Source organism: Enoplosus armatus, chromosome 17 (genome assembly GCF_043641665.1).
Source record: "Enoplosus armatus isolate fEnoArm2 chromosome 17, fEnoArm2.hap1, whole genome shotgun sequence".
NCBI lineage: Eukaryota > Metazoa > Chordata > Actinopteri > Centrarchiformes > Enoplosidae > Enoplosus > Enoplosus armatus.
The window spans coordinates 19,764,000-19,783,416 of record NC_092196.1 but is presented as its reverse complement, the minus strand read 5'-3'; the positions used below and the strand labels follow the sequence as shown (position 1 = coordinate 19,783,416).

Sequence of the window (19,417 nt, the reverse complement as noted above, 5' to 3'; positions counted from 1 at the left end):
CAGTTTAAAAAATATTTTCTTCACGCTGTTAAACGTCTGACATGAAGGATCCCTCTTTGTGTCAACACGCAAAGCCCTTATGATGCTCTAAGAGAGAAGTGTCTTTGCAGGGGTTGATTCTAGTTACCCAAAATCTGGATGACACAGGAAGCTTGTGCTAAAAAGCAGGAAGAGTTTTAATGTAGGAGGTTTGTTTTAAGGAGAAGACAGAACACCTCTGCTTAGGAGACTTGCTGATTTTGGCGATTCCTGTTGACATCCGTGGCGTGTCTCAAGAATCCTTCAGCGAACCACTCTGCGGTTAAACAGTTACCTCGTTCTTACTGGCAGTGCGGTATGTGTGGTGGTGGCCGGGTATGTACTGTAGGTGGTCCACCGTGTGTGTTCGTCGGGAGGCAAACGCCTGCCTCTTAGACGTGGTCGCTTGGTGGTTGACCGTCAGCGTGTTGTAGGAGTCGTTAGAGGCACTGGGTTGAGAGTGCATCTTGGTCATCTTGTGGCGGTCCATGACAGGCGTGATGGGCAGCAGCATGTCAGCGTGAGACATCGCCCGTGCCATCGCCTTCTCCCGGAACTTGTCACGCCTCATGGCCGGGGACAGCAAGGGATCCTGGGAGTGGAGGCGGTCTGCGGACAGCAGCTGCTCGTCCGAGAGGTGGCGGCTGCTGCTGTACGCGGCGGCCGTCATGACGCCGTAAGAAGACAAGCCGTAATCTCCGCGACGCGGTGTCCTGGGCGGAGACAGGACGTGGTCCTGGGACATGGTCCTCTGGACTCTGCGGGGCCGCTGCCGCTGCTGGTGCTGCTGGTGCTGCTGGGGGTCTGCGGCTAGCTTCACCATGTGGGTTGGTCCCCGGCCGCCGAAGTCAGGATGATGATGCTTCCTCGTGTAGTACTCGTCCACGTCCTTATCACCTGAGGAGAAGACAAAGGACATCAGAGAGAGAGACAACAGTGCCGAGACTACTGGCGGGTTTGTCGTAAGTGCACAAGCTTACTGTGTTGTGACATTTACAAGTGTCAACCTAAAATGTTGAGTCCTTAGATGTAAACTGGACCAGAGAGGTTGAAAAGCAGCAGGGAGGAACATGTTGACACTTTAGTCTCCATTATATCTGTCCTACACCTTCTGGCTGCTGCAGGAGGGGTGCAGTGATAATGGTAATCAACACTGTAGTTGGAGAGTCCCATTCAAACTGTTCAGATTCGTTTTGTCCTCTTCCTTCATGAGAAACAGTTGTCCTTCAGCGTGGAGAGGACTCAGCAGCAATACTCTGCAGTGCACGAGCTGGTTGTGCCTGAACGGGCAACCGGTTGTTTAATTCCTCTGCCAGAAAGCAGGCCGGTCTCTCCGCTGGATGCACACACGCTCCTAATGGTGAAGTCATTTACGGCTGTATTAACCGCAGGCGGCAATCAGCTCTCAGCAGACTTTTATCTACCTGTTTTTGGCAGCGCCGGCACACAGGGGGACGCTACCACGGAAACTCTCTGATTAACTGTTGAGGCTGAGGGGTCGTTACCTCTGCAGTAGTTAATTATTGCAGAACACAGAGGTCGAATGGCCGCTTTAGGACCGTACCGCGCTTCACCGAGTCGTGGAGAAGAGGGATGACGGGAATTGTTTGTCTGGATGCTCGGCTCTCTGGGAGAGATGTCATGCCTGGATACAGAAGGTCACCTTATTGTCCCTCCGTGAGGGGTTTCATGTCCACTGCTCTGAGCATTCCTAATGAAGGAGGCCCAACTTTGGCCTGTGGCGATGTGCTCCAGCATTTGTCCCTGAAGGGTTGGTTTAGATGTGACATTATGGCAGAAAATGTCAACCAAACTCAACCAGAGGCTGCAAGTATACAGACAATCTATACAGACTCCATTAATAGGTCAAACTCGAGTATCCAGTCACTGTGAGAGATCTGCTGTTGACGTGGCAGGAATGAATTATGTCCTGCTATGATAAGAAAAGACCCATATCATGAGTTCTCAAATAAAAGGCGAGTCTTAGATAACTGACAACAACAAGCACCGACAGGTAGAAAATAATGGGGGTGGTCAGTCGTGTCATACTAAACGCTCTGACTCTCTTTGTAACAGAATCACGGTTTTTATTCACTATTTAAAGTCACTTCTACTCTGATAGTTTTCCAAAATCGTTTAAGTTACCGTTAATAAAACTCAAACCTTCCTGCCTCAAAGCTTTGTGTGGTTTGCACAGTTGGGTACAGTTGCAGGACAAAAGCAGCATGCTTTTTGTTCACAGGGATGTTTTGGCCCACAGCTGGAGACAACCTCTCCTTTCAAATTAAAAGCTTCTTTAGCTGCTGGAAGTCTGAAAAACAGTCAAGTAGAAGCGACTGGAAAAAAATCACTGAATGAAAACTTTATTTCTGTTAAAAGTAGAAACTATGAGCCAAAAGAGTGGTGAGTTGTTGTACTTGTATTAGCGCTGTGGAAATGCGCAATATTCTGAGTTTATTATGTTGATTATCAAAACAGAAGCAGACCAGAAAACAGGGAGATAATAAAACACACTTCTCTCTCTCTCTGCCATTGACATCAATAAGGACGCCGTCCACTGTTTGAGAATTCATTGTAATATCAAGGTTTTCTCGGCTACCTCAAAATGGCCAACTGCAAATGCACTTCTGCCTCCGGAACTGCCGTGTGATTTAAGACCTGCTTTTTGTGAGTGTACACTTGTTACGCTGTTTACACTTTAAGTGACTGAAGTGATTTAAGAGAGGCGATGCACATTGCTCGATCTCATCTCTGCGCCGCTGATAAAACGCAGCACTTTACAATTAACATGATTGCGAGAGGCTAAAGGGTCCCGAACGTGGAGCGGCGCTACAAACACGGGAAATTGCTAACAACGGCTAATTAAACCCCAGCTCCCACTCTGCTAGATTAGATTCAACGCAGCCAGTATATTTATGTGTCAGCTATTGATCACAGAGGCCTGTAATCATATAATGCACTAAAACTCGTGAAACTGGTGGAACATCAATTATAAAGAGATCTTTAGAGAGGTTTGGAGCAGCAGAGGTGAAATTAAAGGGGGACATGCAGCAATATCATTTAATTTCTTTCTTTTCGGGCGGATTAAAGGTGGAGTGTTTGTTCTAAAAGATGTTTTGATCCCTTTTAGGGTGATTAAGGTGAAAGACAACAAGATTTGTTTCTCCTCCTTTTCGCAGCCTCCTTGGAGAAGCTGAGCGGGTTTCTTTAGAGCAGCGTCCTCAGTCTCTGCCTCGTTGACATCACTGAAGGACAGACACACACACACACACCATCTTTAAAACTGCAAATAAACCATACTAATTTAATTTAGTCTTCATCATCTCTCCAGATGGTTTAATTAAAATAGCAACTGATTATATTACTTTTAGGCTTGTTTCCAAAGACCTCACTCATGCTTGAACCTACAATTACATTTTTTTTTTTCCCCCCTCAAGTGGAAGGGCTTTCTTCAAGGGACGACTTTGCTTGCTCGTTTGACAAATTCTGCAGGGCTCCTGTCTCAAAATTCGAAAAAGCCTCTTTGTAGTTCGGCGTGATTCATCTCTGTGTGTGTACAAGGCTCCAGCGAGATAAGAGCAAAGCCCCGAGTTGATAAGGGAGAGAAAAGGCAAACGTATAAAAGAAGAATGTTGAGCGCGCTGAAAGGAGATTGCACCGATGCATGTTTTTCTATTACACAAGTGCGCCATGAGAACAGAACCAATGACGCATTTAAATGGCTTTCTCTCAGTGCGCAACTTCTCTTAAGGTTCAAGGACAGCGAGTGGTGCATTCACATGTGTTCAGTACAACTGCATAGCTATTTTAAAACCTGTTATGCATTGAATTCACTCCGGCAAATAATGCTTTGAGGAAAAAGTACAGCATAAGGACTGCCAACAAATTAAAGTTAAATGTGATAACTCACAACAAAACACGCGAGCAAGCACACAGTCATGACTGACAAATAGGCAACATGACGGCACACTTAGCAGCGCAAGTTCAACGTCTGTGTAAGAAAAGAAATCTCTGAATCTCTGAAAAACGTGCCGTTCGATTAGTTCACGGGTTTCAAGGAGTTTTCACGCTCAGTCCAGAGGAGTGCAGCTGCAACCGAATTGTCCCTCTCCGATGATCTCATCGCTCTAACTCAAAAATTTAAGCTCATCTGAAAAACTGACGCATGAAAAATGGATGGTCTCCAGTGGAGGATCTGACGTGTCTTTATAAAGACTTTTTAGTTTTTGTTCCTGGTACATTAAAGGTTCTGTTTGAGCCACGTTTGCAAAATCCTCTAGCGCTGTACGTCAGCTTGAAACGGGAGATAAATACAGCCAGAGTTCTGCTTTTTATACACATTATTATCTAAACAGAGTTAAACTGAGCGAACCAGGACACAACAGAACATCAGGCCCACTGCTTCTGATCTCCAAGCTGCCTTTTACAAACTTCAGTTTTCATTTTAACAATTGAATCTAACCTTGAATACCCCCCAAAAAACTATTTAAAATAATCATTTAAATGAACTTAATCATGTACAAAAGGAAGGCTAGATGATGTTCCTCTTCAAAAATACTTCACACAAATGACATTTCCTTACTCACAGCGATAACCTTGTAAATAAGCTAAAGACACGTTTGTTTTTTGCTCTGATTTGTATAATTTTTGGGAGCACTTTATCTGTTTATCTGGACTCTGCACTGGCTGGGCTTGATCCTCTAACTAAGGTGCAGCATGGTTACCATCCTGCATGAATATGTATGCTGCTCACACAGATCCCTTTTTTTGATAGTTCATAATCATCTAATATCCTGCGATCCTGCGGTTGGTGTGTTTTGCTTTCAGGTGGTCTCAGTCCGGTCGCTATGTGTTAAAATGTGAAAGCATCCTTCATCTTTGTGCTTATTTTGAATATTGGGTCACAAACTCATCAGAGTGTGAAGCAGACGGACTTCACTAAAAATACAGAGGAAGATTCAGACGTATCATTTCATCTTGAAGTCCGTTCTATCTCCTGCACACGTGGATGATCTTCAGTGTCCCGACAGTCTGTTCTCAACTTGGCAAAAATGCATTTTTAATACTGAAGTTTGGAATAATTTACACTGGCTTCCTATCAGGCATTCAAGCGCCACATTCAACATTCAAAACATGTTTTAAGAAGCAAGCTCTCTTTCATGCCTCTCATGTTATGTCTTACTGTGTTATATTTTAATGTTGTAGGTCAAAAGATAAGAGAGATGAGAGAGTCCTCGGTTTAATAAAGATTAAATCATTAAAATAAGAATCTAGATAAACACAGGAAACATGCAACCAATCTAAAGATGCACGACATGCACTGCTCATGAGGGTGAAGGGGCAGCATCCACGTCATCATCGAGCTGAAGTGTCACAGCCAAGATAATGAACTGTAGCATTGCTGAGGTATTAAAGCGCCATCTTTTTGAAGCCGTTCAGCTGAAAAAAAGTGGCTCTTAATATGTCATTAAGAGACATTAGCAACATGACATGGGCTGCAGATGGAGCCAAATTACACGCCAATTAGATGTCAGTCGATGGGCCGATAGATGAGTCGATGGGAATGAGAATGGAGGCTCTGGTGCGCTGTCATGCATTTTAAGAAGTTTATTCCCCTAAAAAGGTGAAAAAGTGAGAGGGCTATGTCCGTGATGAGCCACCAAACATCTGGAGATACTTATCATGATGCATGTCTCTGTAATGGACATTCAGATGTTTCATCGGGCCAGACGTGCTGAATGTGGCGACCCTTTAATGCACAGAGCATGAGGGTGACGTCATTCCCTGTCTTTTTTTAGTGCATCAGGCAGAACACGGCGATGAAGGACGAGTGAAGGACCACCTACTTAATCTGTGGAGGGAGGAGGAGTATTTACTTAAGTCAGACTTGAGGGCCAGCTCGTAGGAGGGCGGCAGATGGCTGAGGTTCTGGAAGGATCTGGAGAGGGACAGGTCGTAGGGCTCCGTGGCTGAGGTCAGGATGTTGTTCATCCGCTGGGGTCTCTCTACAGGGGACAGGGGAGGAAGCGGTGCGGTGCAGTCAGCGTACAGTCAGTCAAAAAGATGGGATATACACTGGGAGTCTCTACTGGAGGAGGGAAAGGAAGGCAGGTGATGTAGTGAGGAGTGTGGATCGAGAAAGACTTTGGGTGACCTTTGACCCTTTGGTGGTTGCATATTGAGATGAACAACAGTTTGATTCTGTTTGGCCATTTGCTCTGGAATGAATAACAGCGTGTTGGGGTGCTGCAGGCAGGGGGCCACTTTATATCACCTACATTTACCTCTAAAGGTGCGTTCACACCAAATGTGGAGGGAATTTTTACCTCGTTTGAGCACAAGAATGCACCGACAGAACAGATGCTAGCTGTAGCTGTAGCTAGCTAGTTGAGAGTGACTTTGTATATTACGACTAATTTAAATACTTAAAAAATAAGAATTACTCTGGACACTGTCCTCCTCTGTTTGTATATTTATAAGATGGAGTTATACAACTTTCAAATTAGAACTTTTTAAAGGAGTCCAAGTAGCGTGAGCACAACTTCCCCCATCTGTTCGCGCACCCCCACACCCCCCAACAAGAAGTTGGATCCTATCAGCTTTTCTGCCCAACACCAGGTGTGCACGTTGGCTCCTCTGCAGACATTTATGTGTCCACTCTCAGAGGTAACATGCTTTAAGGAACAGCAGTTGTGTGCATTAACCACCACCAGGAGAAAAACATGGAGGCGTGTCACAACACTTATGATCCCAATGTTACGGTGATACAGGGTTGTTTTTTGGGTAAAATACTCTAAAGGCTTTGACTAAAATGTAAGGCAGTAAACTCACAGTAACTACAGTAAACTCCCTGAATTTCGAAGGGAGTCTGGCGACTTTCTCCTCCGGGCATTTCAAGGTTATTGTTTACTGAATGTTGTCGAGTTGTGGCATCAATAACACGTACTAACCCGTGTTCCTTCTTTGCCTGCACACATTGTGAGCCAGCTGGAAACTGCATCTGTTAACTGCGTCTAAGCAGCTCAAGTGACACTTGGTTCGTTGTGAAATGCCTTTAACAGTCCTGTTTCTGGTACCAGTGATATGTGTGGCACCATTAAGGCTCTCTGCACTACGCGGAGCTCCTGTGGCTTCAGTATTTGGGACGCCCAGTCATGGGTCAGGAGGCGCAGCGGGTGGGGAGTGCTGGGATACGGGCAGGGACTCTGGTGCTGGATTTAAAAATAGGACAGGGCGACTACTGCAGCAAGGAGGACAGGGACACACAACACCAAGGAGCATATGGTGTAGAGGGGAGACATTCACCGAGTTGGAAAAAGAGTGTGTCGGCATGTGTGTGTTGGTGGGGAGGAGAGAGCCGGTTGGGTGGAGTGAAACAGGAAAAATAATGTGTGAAGAAAAGATTTTGAGATTGGACTAAAGGTCATGGATTGTAATGCAGCGGCGTGAAGCTTAGTGAGTGCAAAAAATACACAAGCGCTTAGAAAGAGAAAGGAAAAAATGACCCCCAGTGTGCAGGTAAAGAATCTCTACATGATATAATGTGGAAGAAAAGGTGAAGAAAGAAATACACATAATCACCATGTGTATGTGTATTACTTACCATATCTCATTTGTCTGTGGGCTAACAAATCCAAGTGAGAAAGAGAGGATCAATAACAATCAATGTGCACAGTATGTTTCAACCAAACCTCCCATACGAGAGGCTGCCACGGGTTAACACAAAGTGCAAACCAGGAACTCTTGAATTATGCAGAACAGCTATGATCCTCGTCAGAAGCTAAATAGACTTCAAAAGCGCTGTTTGAAGAGTTTTATTTGGTGCTGAAAGTACTTTTGAAACCCATTTTCCCAGTGAAAAGGCCGTCCCGTTAAAGAGGCAGACGAGCACAGGCGGCGCTGCATTAACGGTGGAAAAGTCTGTATAATGACTCAACGACGATCTTTTAGCTTTAACCTAAAAACACTGACACAAAACATCGACCTCTGCAGTTTTTAGAATATAACAGAGGGGATTTTATGTAACCAGCAAGGGCCGATTCCCTCTTTAATTACACAGTTTCATTTCATTGCAGGAGCATTCAGTAATTCCACACTAAAAGCTGCTCTCCTTTCACAGAAAATCACATTTAGAGAAATAGATGGGAGGCAATATCAGTAATTGGGCTTTCAATAACTTCACAGATGATCCTTTGATTATCATACACTTTTTGCCTTTCATTTTCTCCCAGGACTTCTTTATCAGCTCCTCAGATTTTAATTTCCCCCGTGGGAGATATACTTTTGTCCTTGAAATTGGAAATAGTCTATCACAAGAGTTGTTTGGTTTACTTTCATTCAGAGACAGATAATAACGCGTATCATTTTGGAAAGTCAAGTCGGGTCAATCGTCCCGTTTAAAGTCACACAACTTTATTTTAGCTTTGAAAAGACAGCATGGAGAAGTGTTGTTGCTTTCTTACTGTGTTCTCTTACCCAGTTTAGGTGTGAGCGCGGTCAGATCCAGGTGGCTGTGCTGGTAGTCATGGTGGTGGTTTCCTATCGTAAGAAGAACAAAGAGTTAATGAGGTTCAAGTGGCAAGAAGAAAATCAGACGCGTCATCAGACTGTGGTTCGTCCTTGCCCTCGACGTTAAAGGGTCAGTTCAGTCAAATCACCAGAAAACATACTTTCCCTCTTGACCTTTGTGGTATTTAGTCACGTGGTTAGTTTCTGCACTGGGATTGAGGCGTGTCACAGACGACAGTTAGAGTAGTGATCTGTAAATCTCTCGTTGTCTCGGCCTCTCAGGTCATGTGGTCTGCTAACCAGAGTCCAAACTAAATGAAGAAGCATTTACAGCTGAAACAAACTAAGATATACTTCAAGTATTGTACGTTATACTCTTCTGACAACTTTAGCTTTAACAGATGATGAGCTTGTACAGTACGATGCGCCATTAAAACTACCCGACACCATATAAATTATTTAAAACTCCATCTCGACCAGCTGTTACCAGAACAGTAAAAACAGTAAAATGCTGCTTTCACATTGCTGCATCTGTAATAATGAGCCAATAATATAACAGGGGGCAGTTTTTCTACATTATGCATACTTTTACTTTATTTTGCTCATAATACTTCTGTACATTTTCCATGCAGGGCTCTTACTTGTAATGGAGTACTTTTAAATTGCAGTGTTGATACTTTTACTTAAGTAAAGGATCCGAATACTTCTTCCACCTTTGTTAGCATGCTTTTAAACTAAGATGGTGAACATCATACCTGCTAACTTCAACATGTTAGCATACCGACGTTAGCATTTAGTGTAGCTCAAAGCCTCAGAGAACTCTGACATTATATTATTATGTTATTATTATATGAAATAACCTCGTCTTGCCTTGATCGTCCTCACACCTTGTGGATTATCACAACACTGTGTCGTCGTGGGCAAGAAGGTGAAATATGTGTTTTGGGATTCAGTGAGCCGACCCTTTTTAAAGAAAGTCCCTTTCTCAGCACAACAAGCAGTCTGACAAACGTTATCGGCCCGTTCGACAGAGCACCCGTCACTGTTTGCTGTATTCTCAGATATGAGAGCTTTGATTTGTTCAGCGTGTCTCAAGTGAGCAGTAAACTGTCATGGCTCAGTTATGGGACTGTGAGCGTTTCTCCCATTTGACAGAAGAAACGCTCAGCGTACCACTGCTTTGATAAAATGATTGATTACAGCCTCTTTATGCGAGAACATGGAGGCAGCTGCACCTCATGGTGATCCATCTTTGCTGGAAGTCATTTGATGTTGCACTAATATTGTTATGTGCTGTTCGAGTGGTTGACGAACAAAGCAACATCATCTGAGACCTCCATCACCAGGCGGCAATGGGAGCTCAAATCGTTTCAGAGTGAAAATGTCGCCCTTATTAAATTACGTCTGGTGTTTCTGAACAGCAGAGCATTCAAAACATGGATATGTGATAGTTGTACCTTATTTGCATTTAAATATGCTCATCTATCATCCTATAAGAGTGCTAAAGACAATAAAAACACAGCTCTGATAGCGTAAAACGAAATATATGAGCTCTTTAGCAAGCTTTGAACTGACGGCAGGGGGGTTGTGTTCTGCTTTTGTTAAAGATCAGTGCCTGCGTTTCAGTCATGATGCTTTCCCAGCGGCTGGATGTGACATTTCTGACAAATGTTATTTGATCTAAGCCAGTATAAAGACTAATCTCACAGATGTAAATGTGGGGTTGGAATTTCGTGTTAATCTCAACTGAAATAGCTGTTCAGTTCAGGAAAGGAAGGAATGTAAAGACTCCAGTTAAATGGTTTTAAGTGGCTGTGTACCATAATTAGAAAACAAGTCTTCGTCCGTTCTCCCTGCGGCTGTTCTCTGCTTTCCAATCACACAGGTCGGAACAAGGGACCAATTATAGCAGCTACAGAAGGCTCAGCTAAATTACCCTGCCATGAACTTCAAATCAAAGCAGTTTTGCACCAAATAAATAACAACCTTTTACTATTTGTGTAATTGCAGAAACACCAGAGAAACCCACTGCAACATAAATTCCACACATTTAAATGTACCAGCAGTGTTTAACCAAGGTTCGAAAGTTTATCACCCTGCGAGGACGTTTGTTCTTTGAAGGAATCTCCGTTTCAGGGTTTACATTCGTGTGATCCAATTATCCCCTTTGTGTGGTATCTGACTGTTCCCGCTGACTCAGGCACTAAACTGAGCACACATTGTAAAAAAAAATAATGTGTAATTTGTTTATGAGGAGGGTGAATTTCACTGAGAAGTCTGGTCCCGGCACTCGATGATGTAGCGAGGCGTGAATCAGCCCCGGGAAAGTGAGCCATCGCAGGGAACACATTCACAACAAATACAATTATTTCTGAGGCTGGAGTGTTTGCTGCTTCACTTCAGTTTGGTCAGTGGAGAACAATGTCGTCTAAAAAACTGCGGCAAGATGCCTGGAAATGTGAGACTGTGTCCTCAAGTAAACTGCAATGGTCTGAACAACTAAAAAGAAATCAGAGAGTTCGAGTTAGCCGATGTTAGGAAACTGACGAGGGCAGTCTGATGCTCATGTTCTTATTTCTTTGTTTTTATAACTATTAAGGCAGGAAAATGACACCGAAAGACAAGTTCATCACTGATACCAGGATCTGATTTGTTTAGACATCCTCTTCCACCACAAACTGACAGGTTAGTCAATGAAATTGAGTACACCGCTGCAATACATTACAGTCGGTTGCAACAGCTGTGGATGGATGGAGCTTCTTTCCATAGTTTGTCACAGAAGACTTGATGTCTGCAGATATTCTGACAGAGCGAACTGCGTGCATGAAAATCCATGACAAGAAGAATATAATAACCTTTACTGTGAATATAGAAGAGCGTGTGGACACCAGAGCATAGGTGATTATTGGGTTAGGGTTAGATTCATTCTAAAAACAGCGTCCACTCTTCTGGTTTCAGCCGTAAGAGCATCAGTGAGGTCCAACGCTGATGTTGGTGATAAGGTCTTCATCCCAAAGGCGTAGGGCAGACAGGAGTGGTGGATGTGCTGTGACCGATCAGCTGCTCAATATGTAAATATTCAAGGGCAAAAATAAAAGCAATCTTATCTTGATATCTAAATAATCTCATTAAAAGCTGCAACACTGAGTGAAATATGCGTACCATTAAAAAGGTTTAAAACTGTTGCTGCTGCAGTAAAAACCCGAGCTGACCGAGAAAGTGGAGCAAAAGTCAGGGCATGTCCTCCTCTTCTTCTGGATATCAGTCTTATCATTCACACTGGATCCAGCTGACACAGAGCTCCCACTATGTGAAGTATATGGAGGAGAACATACCTGCTAAGTGTTAATACATAATGCAGCAGCTCTCACTGACAGTAAAGTGTGTCACATGGATTGGCTGTAGTAATGCAGGCGGCTCTGTCACAAATGAATCGAATGCTTCCAGGTTCCAGCGGGTGGACAGAGGGGATCCCACTGTGACCCAGATCCATTTTAAACGCCTCGCTCTGGGGAAGCTGATGGACAGACGCTGGCTGCGGAGAGAGAGAGCCCATGCTATGTCATTATGCTGGCAGAGTGTGAAGTGCCATGTGGACCTGGTGGGACAGATCACCTCGCTTTGCCCTTGTGCATATACGTATGTGTGTGATGGAGAGGCAGAGTGACATAGAGAGAGAGAGAGAAAGACGAGAGCATGTCTTCACCATCGAACTACTCTGGACTTTAACCTCTAATCGACCTGCGACGGGCAGCAAACCGCAGAGGAGACATCTACAACTGAAATAGCAAAAACTGGACAATCTGATGATGTTATCTGACAAACAGGCAGTTTAATCTGTCCAAAGTCAGTGCAGTGGGCAACAGCTAAAATATATCATCATTACTTTGAAGAGACACTTCACCCAAAATCTTTTTAGGATCAAACAGGATCAAATAGTCTCAATCAAATCAGACCGATCAGATCAAACTGTGCAGTTTAGTTTGAGCTCTCATTATAGCTCATGTAGGTCTGGATTTGTGCCCTTGATAGACAGCATTTTCATTTTATACTGCAGTTATATGTGGTCACATTGATATACATCATTATATACAGTAATATCTGATTATCAGGCTGACATTATAGAGGTGGAGAGAAATTTAAAAACACCAGAAAGGCAAGATGCCCGTCGATCAACTGAGTGCTTTCTGGTTATTTTCTAATTGGACAGTTGGAAGTCGGACACAAATGTTCTTTAAGAAGTCTATAGCCGGGTTTCCACGCTAATTCAGGATGCACATTTCCAGAAAATCAGCAAAAGAAAATGCGAATTAGTGTTTGTTTCCATCCACCACCGTTATGAGAGAATTAGGAATTGGAAAAAATAAAGAGAAGTGAATGATGTCATGCGTGCAGCAGATGTTTTAATCTGTTGGCTGGTATCCGTCTTGTTGACACCAAATCTGCCATCTTTTCTTCCATGAAACACCCCTGAGCTCCTCATCGGCACATCTCACTATTTGAAACACTTTCCCAGTAGCATTTTCCACTTTGTGCACTCAACTTAATTATGTTTTTTTTTCTCTCTGCACATGAATGAATCTTATTTCAGTCTGCAAGTGAACCACATCTTACTGAAATCATCACTTCTTTTTTCTCCAGTAACATCCTCTGCTGACGATAAATCAGTTAATTTTCCATCTCACAAGCTGCAGCTGTGAAACAGACAGTCGCTCTGTCCTGCTTATTTGACTGCTGGGAGAGCATTAGTCCATTTTCAGATGCAACAGGAAGCATCTGTCTTACCCACACAGCGTCATGAGCTTGACCGACGGCGTCTTCTTGGAGTCTGTGAATTACTAACAAGGATAAGCACAGATTTATCTGATGTCTTCTTCGATACGTCAGAAGTAACATCACACAAAGCTGCCGTTATCCTTGCCGTGAAATATGGGACTCCGTCAAGCAAGAAGCCGAAAAACAGGGAAGAAGCTGAAGGATCCAAGTTGACAGCTGATGAAGACTCGGCCTTGAGATAAAAACCTGCACTGTGAAAAAAGTCTGCTAAAACTGAAGACTCAGCTTGTTACACTTTATGGCTACCACACACAATGCTAACAGTGTTCTTCCCACTTTGTGGCAACATGTTGAAATGAGAAAGGGACAAACACAACGTCCCTGTGCACAAAGCCAGGTCCAGAAAGACACGGTCTCCCCAGTGAGGACTTGACTGGCCTGCACTCCCAACGCCCTGGGGATGAACTGGAACACCGGCTGTGAGCCAGGCCCTGCGTGAACAACACTGCATTAAAGTCAAGGTGCTGTGCCAGCGTGGTTACTTCAGGAACATTTTATATTTACTGAAATAAAAGGAGGAGGCGTCAATCCGAACTGACCGCGATATTTCCCGAACCCTTCCTGGAGCGTTTAACTTTCAACATCCTGTCATTTCCATGCATTGATATTGCAGATTTTTTAAAAATGTCATTGGATGATATATAAATATATATATCACTGAAGCTAATCCAGGGTTTTGAATGGTCTAATATTGCCACTGTTGTCTGGTGAAGCGTCTGATTGGCCCGACATCAGCGTTGGACCTCTTAATGCTCATGTGCCATGAAGAGTGTCCACTTCATGGCATGAACACTTTTAGAGTTTCAGTGCATTTTGAAGTAATTAAAGAAAACTTTTAGCTCCTTTTCTTTTTGTTGAACTCATGTGAAATGAGTTTTCAGCTCGCACCTGCTGTTCCTGTGCTGCGAGAACATCGACAGAACGGAGCTCTCGCTGGAAATAGTTTCATGATGAAACTTATTAATGCTGCTGGCACAAACACAAGACAATACTGTATGTGACAGAAGTAATTAAGTGAAGACACACCAAGCATTTTAAGACTTTCTTATCATGCATGCTGTGAAGGAAAGGCAGCAGAGTATTCCAAAAATGAATTATCCACCGAGTTATTTTCCATAATTGCGCTCCTTGTTTTCCCATAATTATGTTGGTAGTTTGGCACAAAGCAACTGTTGATAAGCAGACTGATGAAATGATTAAATAAAGGAGGAAAGGCCGGCTTTGTGAAGACACCACAAACTGGAAAATTACAACCGAGATCTTTTAATGACTTTGCAATTATGAGCCGAGCTGGGCTGCTTGCTGGCGTTGAACTTAGTGCACAGAGTGCCGAACGTCTACGTCTTTCTCTTCAATCTGGGGAAGAGTTTCAGTCGAGACGCTGCGAATTTGAGTTCACCCCAGTTCATCGGACACGATCGCGCGTCACGTGAAGTTCATAGTGAATTAGAGATTCACCCTGAACGAATGACTGAGGAACACTTCAACTGCTCAGAAACGGAGGAGAGAGGACAGTTTCAGTTCCAGGTGTTCCTGTTTGTGTGTCGGCCGCCATCGCTGCTCCTTTCTTTCATCAGGGTTTGTCTGTGCGGTTCAGACTGCCCTCCCTCCCTCTCCAAAAAGAACAGAGACAGGAGAACCGAGGCGACCGGCTTGGCATTACACGATGACTTCCCACTCGGGGCCCCTGAGGCCGAGGATCTTTCTTTCTCCTGTATCGATTCGGGATTGTGTGTCGCAGCTCCTGGGCGCATCATGCGCTCCTGACATGCTTTTTCCAGTCAAGAGAAGGCACAGCCTGTTGTTCCCCCACTCAGGCTGACCTTGTGACTTAACAGAAAACCCTTCAGCTCTCCAGAGCCAAAGGCACGAGCACGGAGGGGCGAGGAGAGAGAAATATAGACACATTATGCAGATCTGTAGCTGCCGCTGAAGACACAAGTCGTGTCTTTTGTATGTTATAATCTGTGGGTTTCGATAAACGGGGCCAGTTTAGACTCTCCAGGTAAACTTTGGGTATTTTATGAGCTGACTGACTTGTTTTAGGACACCATAATGAATAAATAAAGTTTTAGTTTCTCTCCTCTGGCACTTTATTTAGTTTGGAGAATACTTTAAAACACTGTTTAACCCTGAATTCTGTTGGATAAACAGAGAACCTCATTTGGCGACCTTTAAAAATCACCCACAATCACACAAAATGATGCCTGAATTTAGAAAGAAATCAAAATAATCAGGATTTCATCACGATTGTTTTGTCTGTAAATGTTGCCTCCCTCAGTTTAACTAAGTCGATACCAGAAGCTGCTGACTGAGTCTGTGACTGATGTGAATTCCTAGCGGGAGACTTTTTTTTCTCTGCAGACGTGTTAGCTGTCTTTCGGGCTAACCTAACCTTGGTGTTCCTGGAGAAAAACAAACAGCATCAGTGTCTCGCCATTTAGTGACTACTCGGAGAATCTTTTACCATCAGGAAGCTTTTGAGTAAGTGGGTGTTATTTTACAGCCGTCCCCGTCAGCGGAGCGTTTCTTGGCTCGGTGCTTCGTGTCTTTGAGTGGCTTTGTCTCCTTCACACTTCTGCCACTTTCACAGAATTAAAGCAACAAGCGTCCTTCTCTTGCCTGCCTCGTGAGTAATGTGTGATGATTAGAACAGATAATTACATCTATTTACATATAAATGTGATTGATACTTGTCCCACCGAGCTAAGCTTCCCTAAGCCGCTGCAGGAGCCGTTTGCCACCGATCTTGTTATAATCTATCCATAATATTTGGATCCTCCATCTGAAGTTACCTAATTAAATGATCATTCGCGGCAAGTAAACAATTGGGGATGATGATGATGCTAATTAACGATGGCTGAACACTGTGAGGTGGCACGTGTTGAGAGACGCCGCTATTGCATTCGTCTAATGGTGTTTATTAGGAGACTTATGATTAATACGACTTCATAAAGAGACGGAGTGAGATCTGTTTTCCACAGCAGCAGAGATGGAGAGACGGCAGCGTCGCACACTTTCTGAGAGGCCGCGGGCCTAATTGATTAGGTGCTGTCATCCACAGTATCGACCGCCCTCATAAGAATCTCAAATGAGCTCTCGAGTGATAATGCCGCACTCGTTAAAATGTGAGCTCAGTGGGACTTTTGGAAATGTCAAGACGACCAAAATGGTTTCAAAACAGGAGGACCTTTTTAAAATAGATGCCACACATCTCATTGTCTAACAACATAGCAACAATATCTTGATTGTGTATTCATAAATGTTATAATCAGGTTTCTGTTCCTTCTCCCTGCTGTGCTTTTTAATTTTTATTGGCCCTGCCTGAAGCCCCCGGGTGAAGGTGTTAAGAACATTTGCTCACCCTGTGTAGCCTTGTGTCAAACATGCCCTGCAGTCAGGTTGTGCCTCAACAGGTACACGCTCAGACTGCTTATTAAAACTCTGGCTTCAAGCCCAAAGAGCCTCGGGGTTCTTCTGAACCGGTAACGTGTCCGCAGCTCGCTGGGGGGCTGCAGGTTTGACCCCGGGTCAGACTGAGCCTCCATTTCCTTTGACATGCTGTAATAATCCCGACACACTTGGGAACTTTCACTCACACATGTTTCAGGTAGCGTGGCGCCGTGACCTTTCAAGAAGTGCTGCATGTCGCGGTGCAACACAGACGTTTATGAATCACTGAACTGTCACCTTGAAGATGGTAGTTTGAGTTAAATGTTGTGATTCTTTCCGCAGTGAACCGTGACCTGATGAAATCACTGCATGTTGATATCAAACACTTATTTACTGCAGCAAAGTACAAATGTGCTCTGAAGGATTATTACCAGAGAACATTAGGTGGATTTTGCTTTTATTGACAATTTGAAAAGTAGAAATTGTACCACTGAAAGTCCTCACACAGCAAAACATGTAGTCTTGGTGCCATACAGCTGTTCGAAAAACAGTCTGACATGATAAGGAGAATATTCCACCTGTAAGACTGAGGTTTGTTTAAGTACCTGAAGCTGCCGGTCAGGAGCATAAAATGTTGTTTTGAGGTTTTAAACCAAAGCTGTCATGTTTCTGAGGGCGCTAACACTCTGACTGCAGCAGCAACATGTACCGGGACTAAACATCTGAAAACAAGAACAGAAGCTGTCCTAGTTTAGGAAGTAATGACCTTCTCCTCACTTCTGATGAGCAGGGTCGGATGTCACCCCACAGTTGTTCCAGTAACACTATTCTAACAGGACGTGGACACCTGCTGTCCCACAGGGGTCAGTCCTCCACCCCATGCTGTTCTCAGTGTTTAGATGCTTTCCTGTAGTCAAATTATTTTCCGCCGGAAGGTTTAGAGTCATTGCTGCTCTGATGACACCGAATATATACTCTTGTGTTCCAATAAAGAGCCGCTGGAGCTCAGCTTCATAAGGCAGCCACGCGGACCTCGTTCTTCTGGGATCTTAAGAGTCAAAACTTTATTGTTTTTGTCTTTTAGGCAACGTCGACACACCTGGATGCCACGCCTTAACGACTTCCTGTCTGTAGTTCCTGTCTCAGATGATGCACAGCAGTCAGGTGTGTGTTGCATATCAGCTCACACACGGAGCTGCAGGCCTTCTTCTCACCGAGCTCAGTGTTTGTACACCGCAGCCCTTTTAGGAGGCAAGTTAATTGACTTGTTTCTCAGGGAGGTCTTTTTGTACTCGCCGTGTGTCCACAGTTGTTGGATGTCTACCCGGAGCTCAAAGCACCCCCCACAGTCCTGACTACTAATTATACAGCAGCGGGGAGGCACGCTGTGAAAAGGTGACTTCCTTGTTATAACTTGGAAAATGTACTTTTTAAAAATGCTTCTTTCTGTTGCCCTTCCCATGCACGATCCTCCGCCTGCAACACGATGTTGACCGAAGGCTGAAAGACGGCCGATCCGATGCGGTGTTGTTTCACGTAGCTTACAGACAAAGGAGTGAGGTGAAGTCAGATTATCGCAACAGGAGAAAGGATTTATTTCGATGAATGCAAGTGAGGAAATGTTTTGAGGACGTTCCTGACTACATAAAGAATCAGGAAAATACATATTTTTCAAAAATCTGAATGGTTGAATCAGAGATCAGATAGGAAGCAAAGGAAACAAGGGGAGATAAGGAGCAGGTGAGAGGCTGGAGATGAAAGCGAGGACTGAAAGAGAATGAATGTGTATGAAACAGTGAAGTGATTGTCAGGCTTTTGTATCAGAGCTTTTGAAGAGCCGTCTGGTTTGTACAAAAGGAGGTCAGTGAACAGATAAGGGTAGAATAGGTGGTCTGTCATACGCACAGGTGAAGAAATCCCACACTGCCAAACAAAGAGAATGAGAGATACAGGTGAGAATGGAGGATGGATGCAACCCTCTGAGGGATGCAAGACATTTTCTGACCCAGGCAACATCAAAGGAGGTGAAGATGATGAACAGCGAGAAAGAGGGAAACAAACCTGTTCTGGAAGATTAGGTCCTGGCTTACGAACTGCAGTGACGAGGACACGTTTCAAAATGTCTTATTTCCTGAACCGACACGTTGTCACTGAAACAGGAGGCGCTGCATCTTTCTGATTATCAAATTATCAATTATACAATCCCGGTGATGATTGGTGCAGTCTGTGTGTGTTTTGCTTCTCAGCGAGAAGGTGGAGCAGTGCGCAGTGCTGTCTGCCACCGTGTCTCTTCTTCATACGCCCACAGGGGAAACCAGAGACCGGCATTTTAAAATCTTCACATTAAAGAGTAAGACTAGCATTATAGTTTGTGTAAGTCCGTCTCTTAATACTGTCTGATTTCCCCGCTGTGTGTGTTTGACTGTCAGAAGATGCAAATTAGAAATATGAACAGTTGTTTCTGGTTCTGTTGGTACTATTTTTATATTACTATGTATTATTCTATTCATCATTAGGTAGCTTTTCCTCACCTCACACACAATCATGCCTCATTGCCTCTCTGCTGCCTGGTGAATGGTTGTAAACTTAAAACGTGTCTGCTTCTGCCAGACGTTAAGAAACGCTCCCTCCCAACTGATGATTGTTTTTACATCAACAATGT

At 43.9% G+C, this 19,417-nt stretch overlaps 1 protein-coding gene across 1 annotated transcript in view; it reads right to left on the bottom strand.

The window, feature by feature from the left end:
- Positions 1-301: 301 nt before the first annotated feature.
- LOC139300656 (protein shisa-6) overlaps positions 302-19,417 on the bottom strand; it is a 58,118-nt gene continuing 39,002 nt past the window's right edge. Inside the window, exons 5-8 of the mRNA XM_070923812.1 lie at positions 8,494-8,556; positions 7,622-7,642; positions 5,865-6,023; positions 302-915 (exon numbers count right to left, since the gene is read on the bottom strand). Coding sequence (XP_070779913.1) covers positions 302-915; positions 5,865-6,023; positions 7,622-7,642; positions 8,494-8,556 — 857 coding nt within the window. The remainder of the gene's footprint in view (positions 916-5,864; positions 6,024-7,621; positions 7,643-8,493; positions 8,557-19,417) is intronic.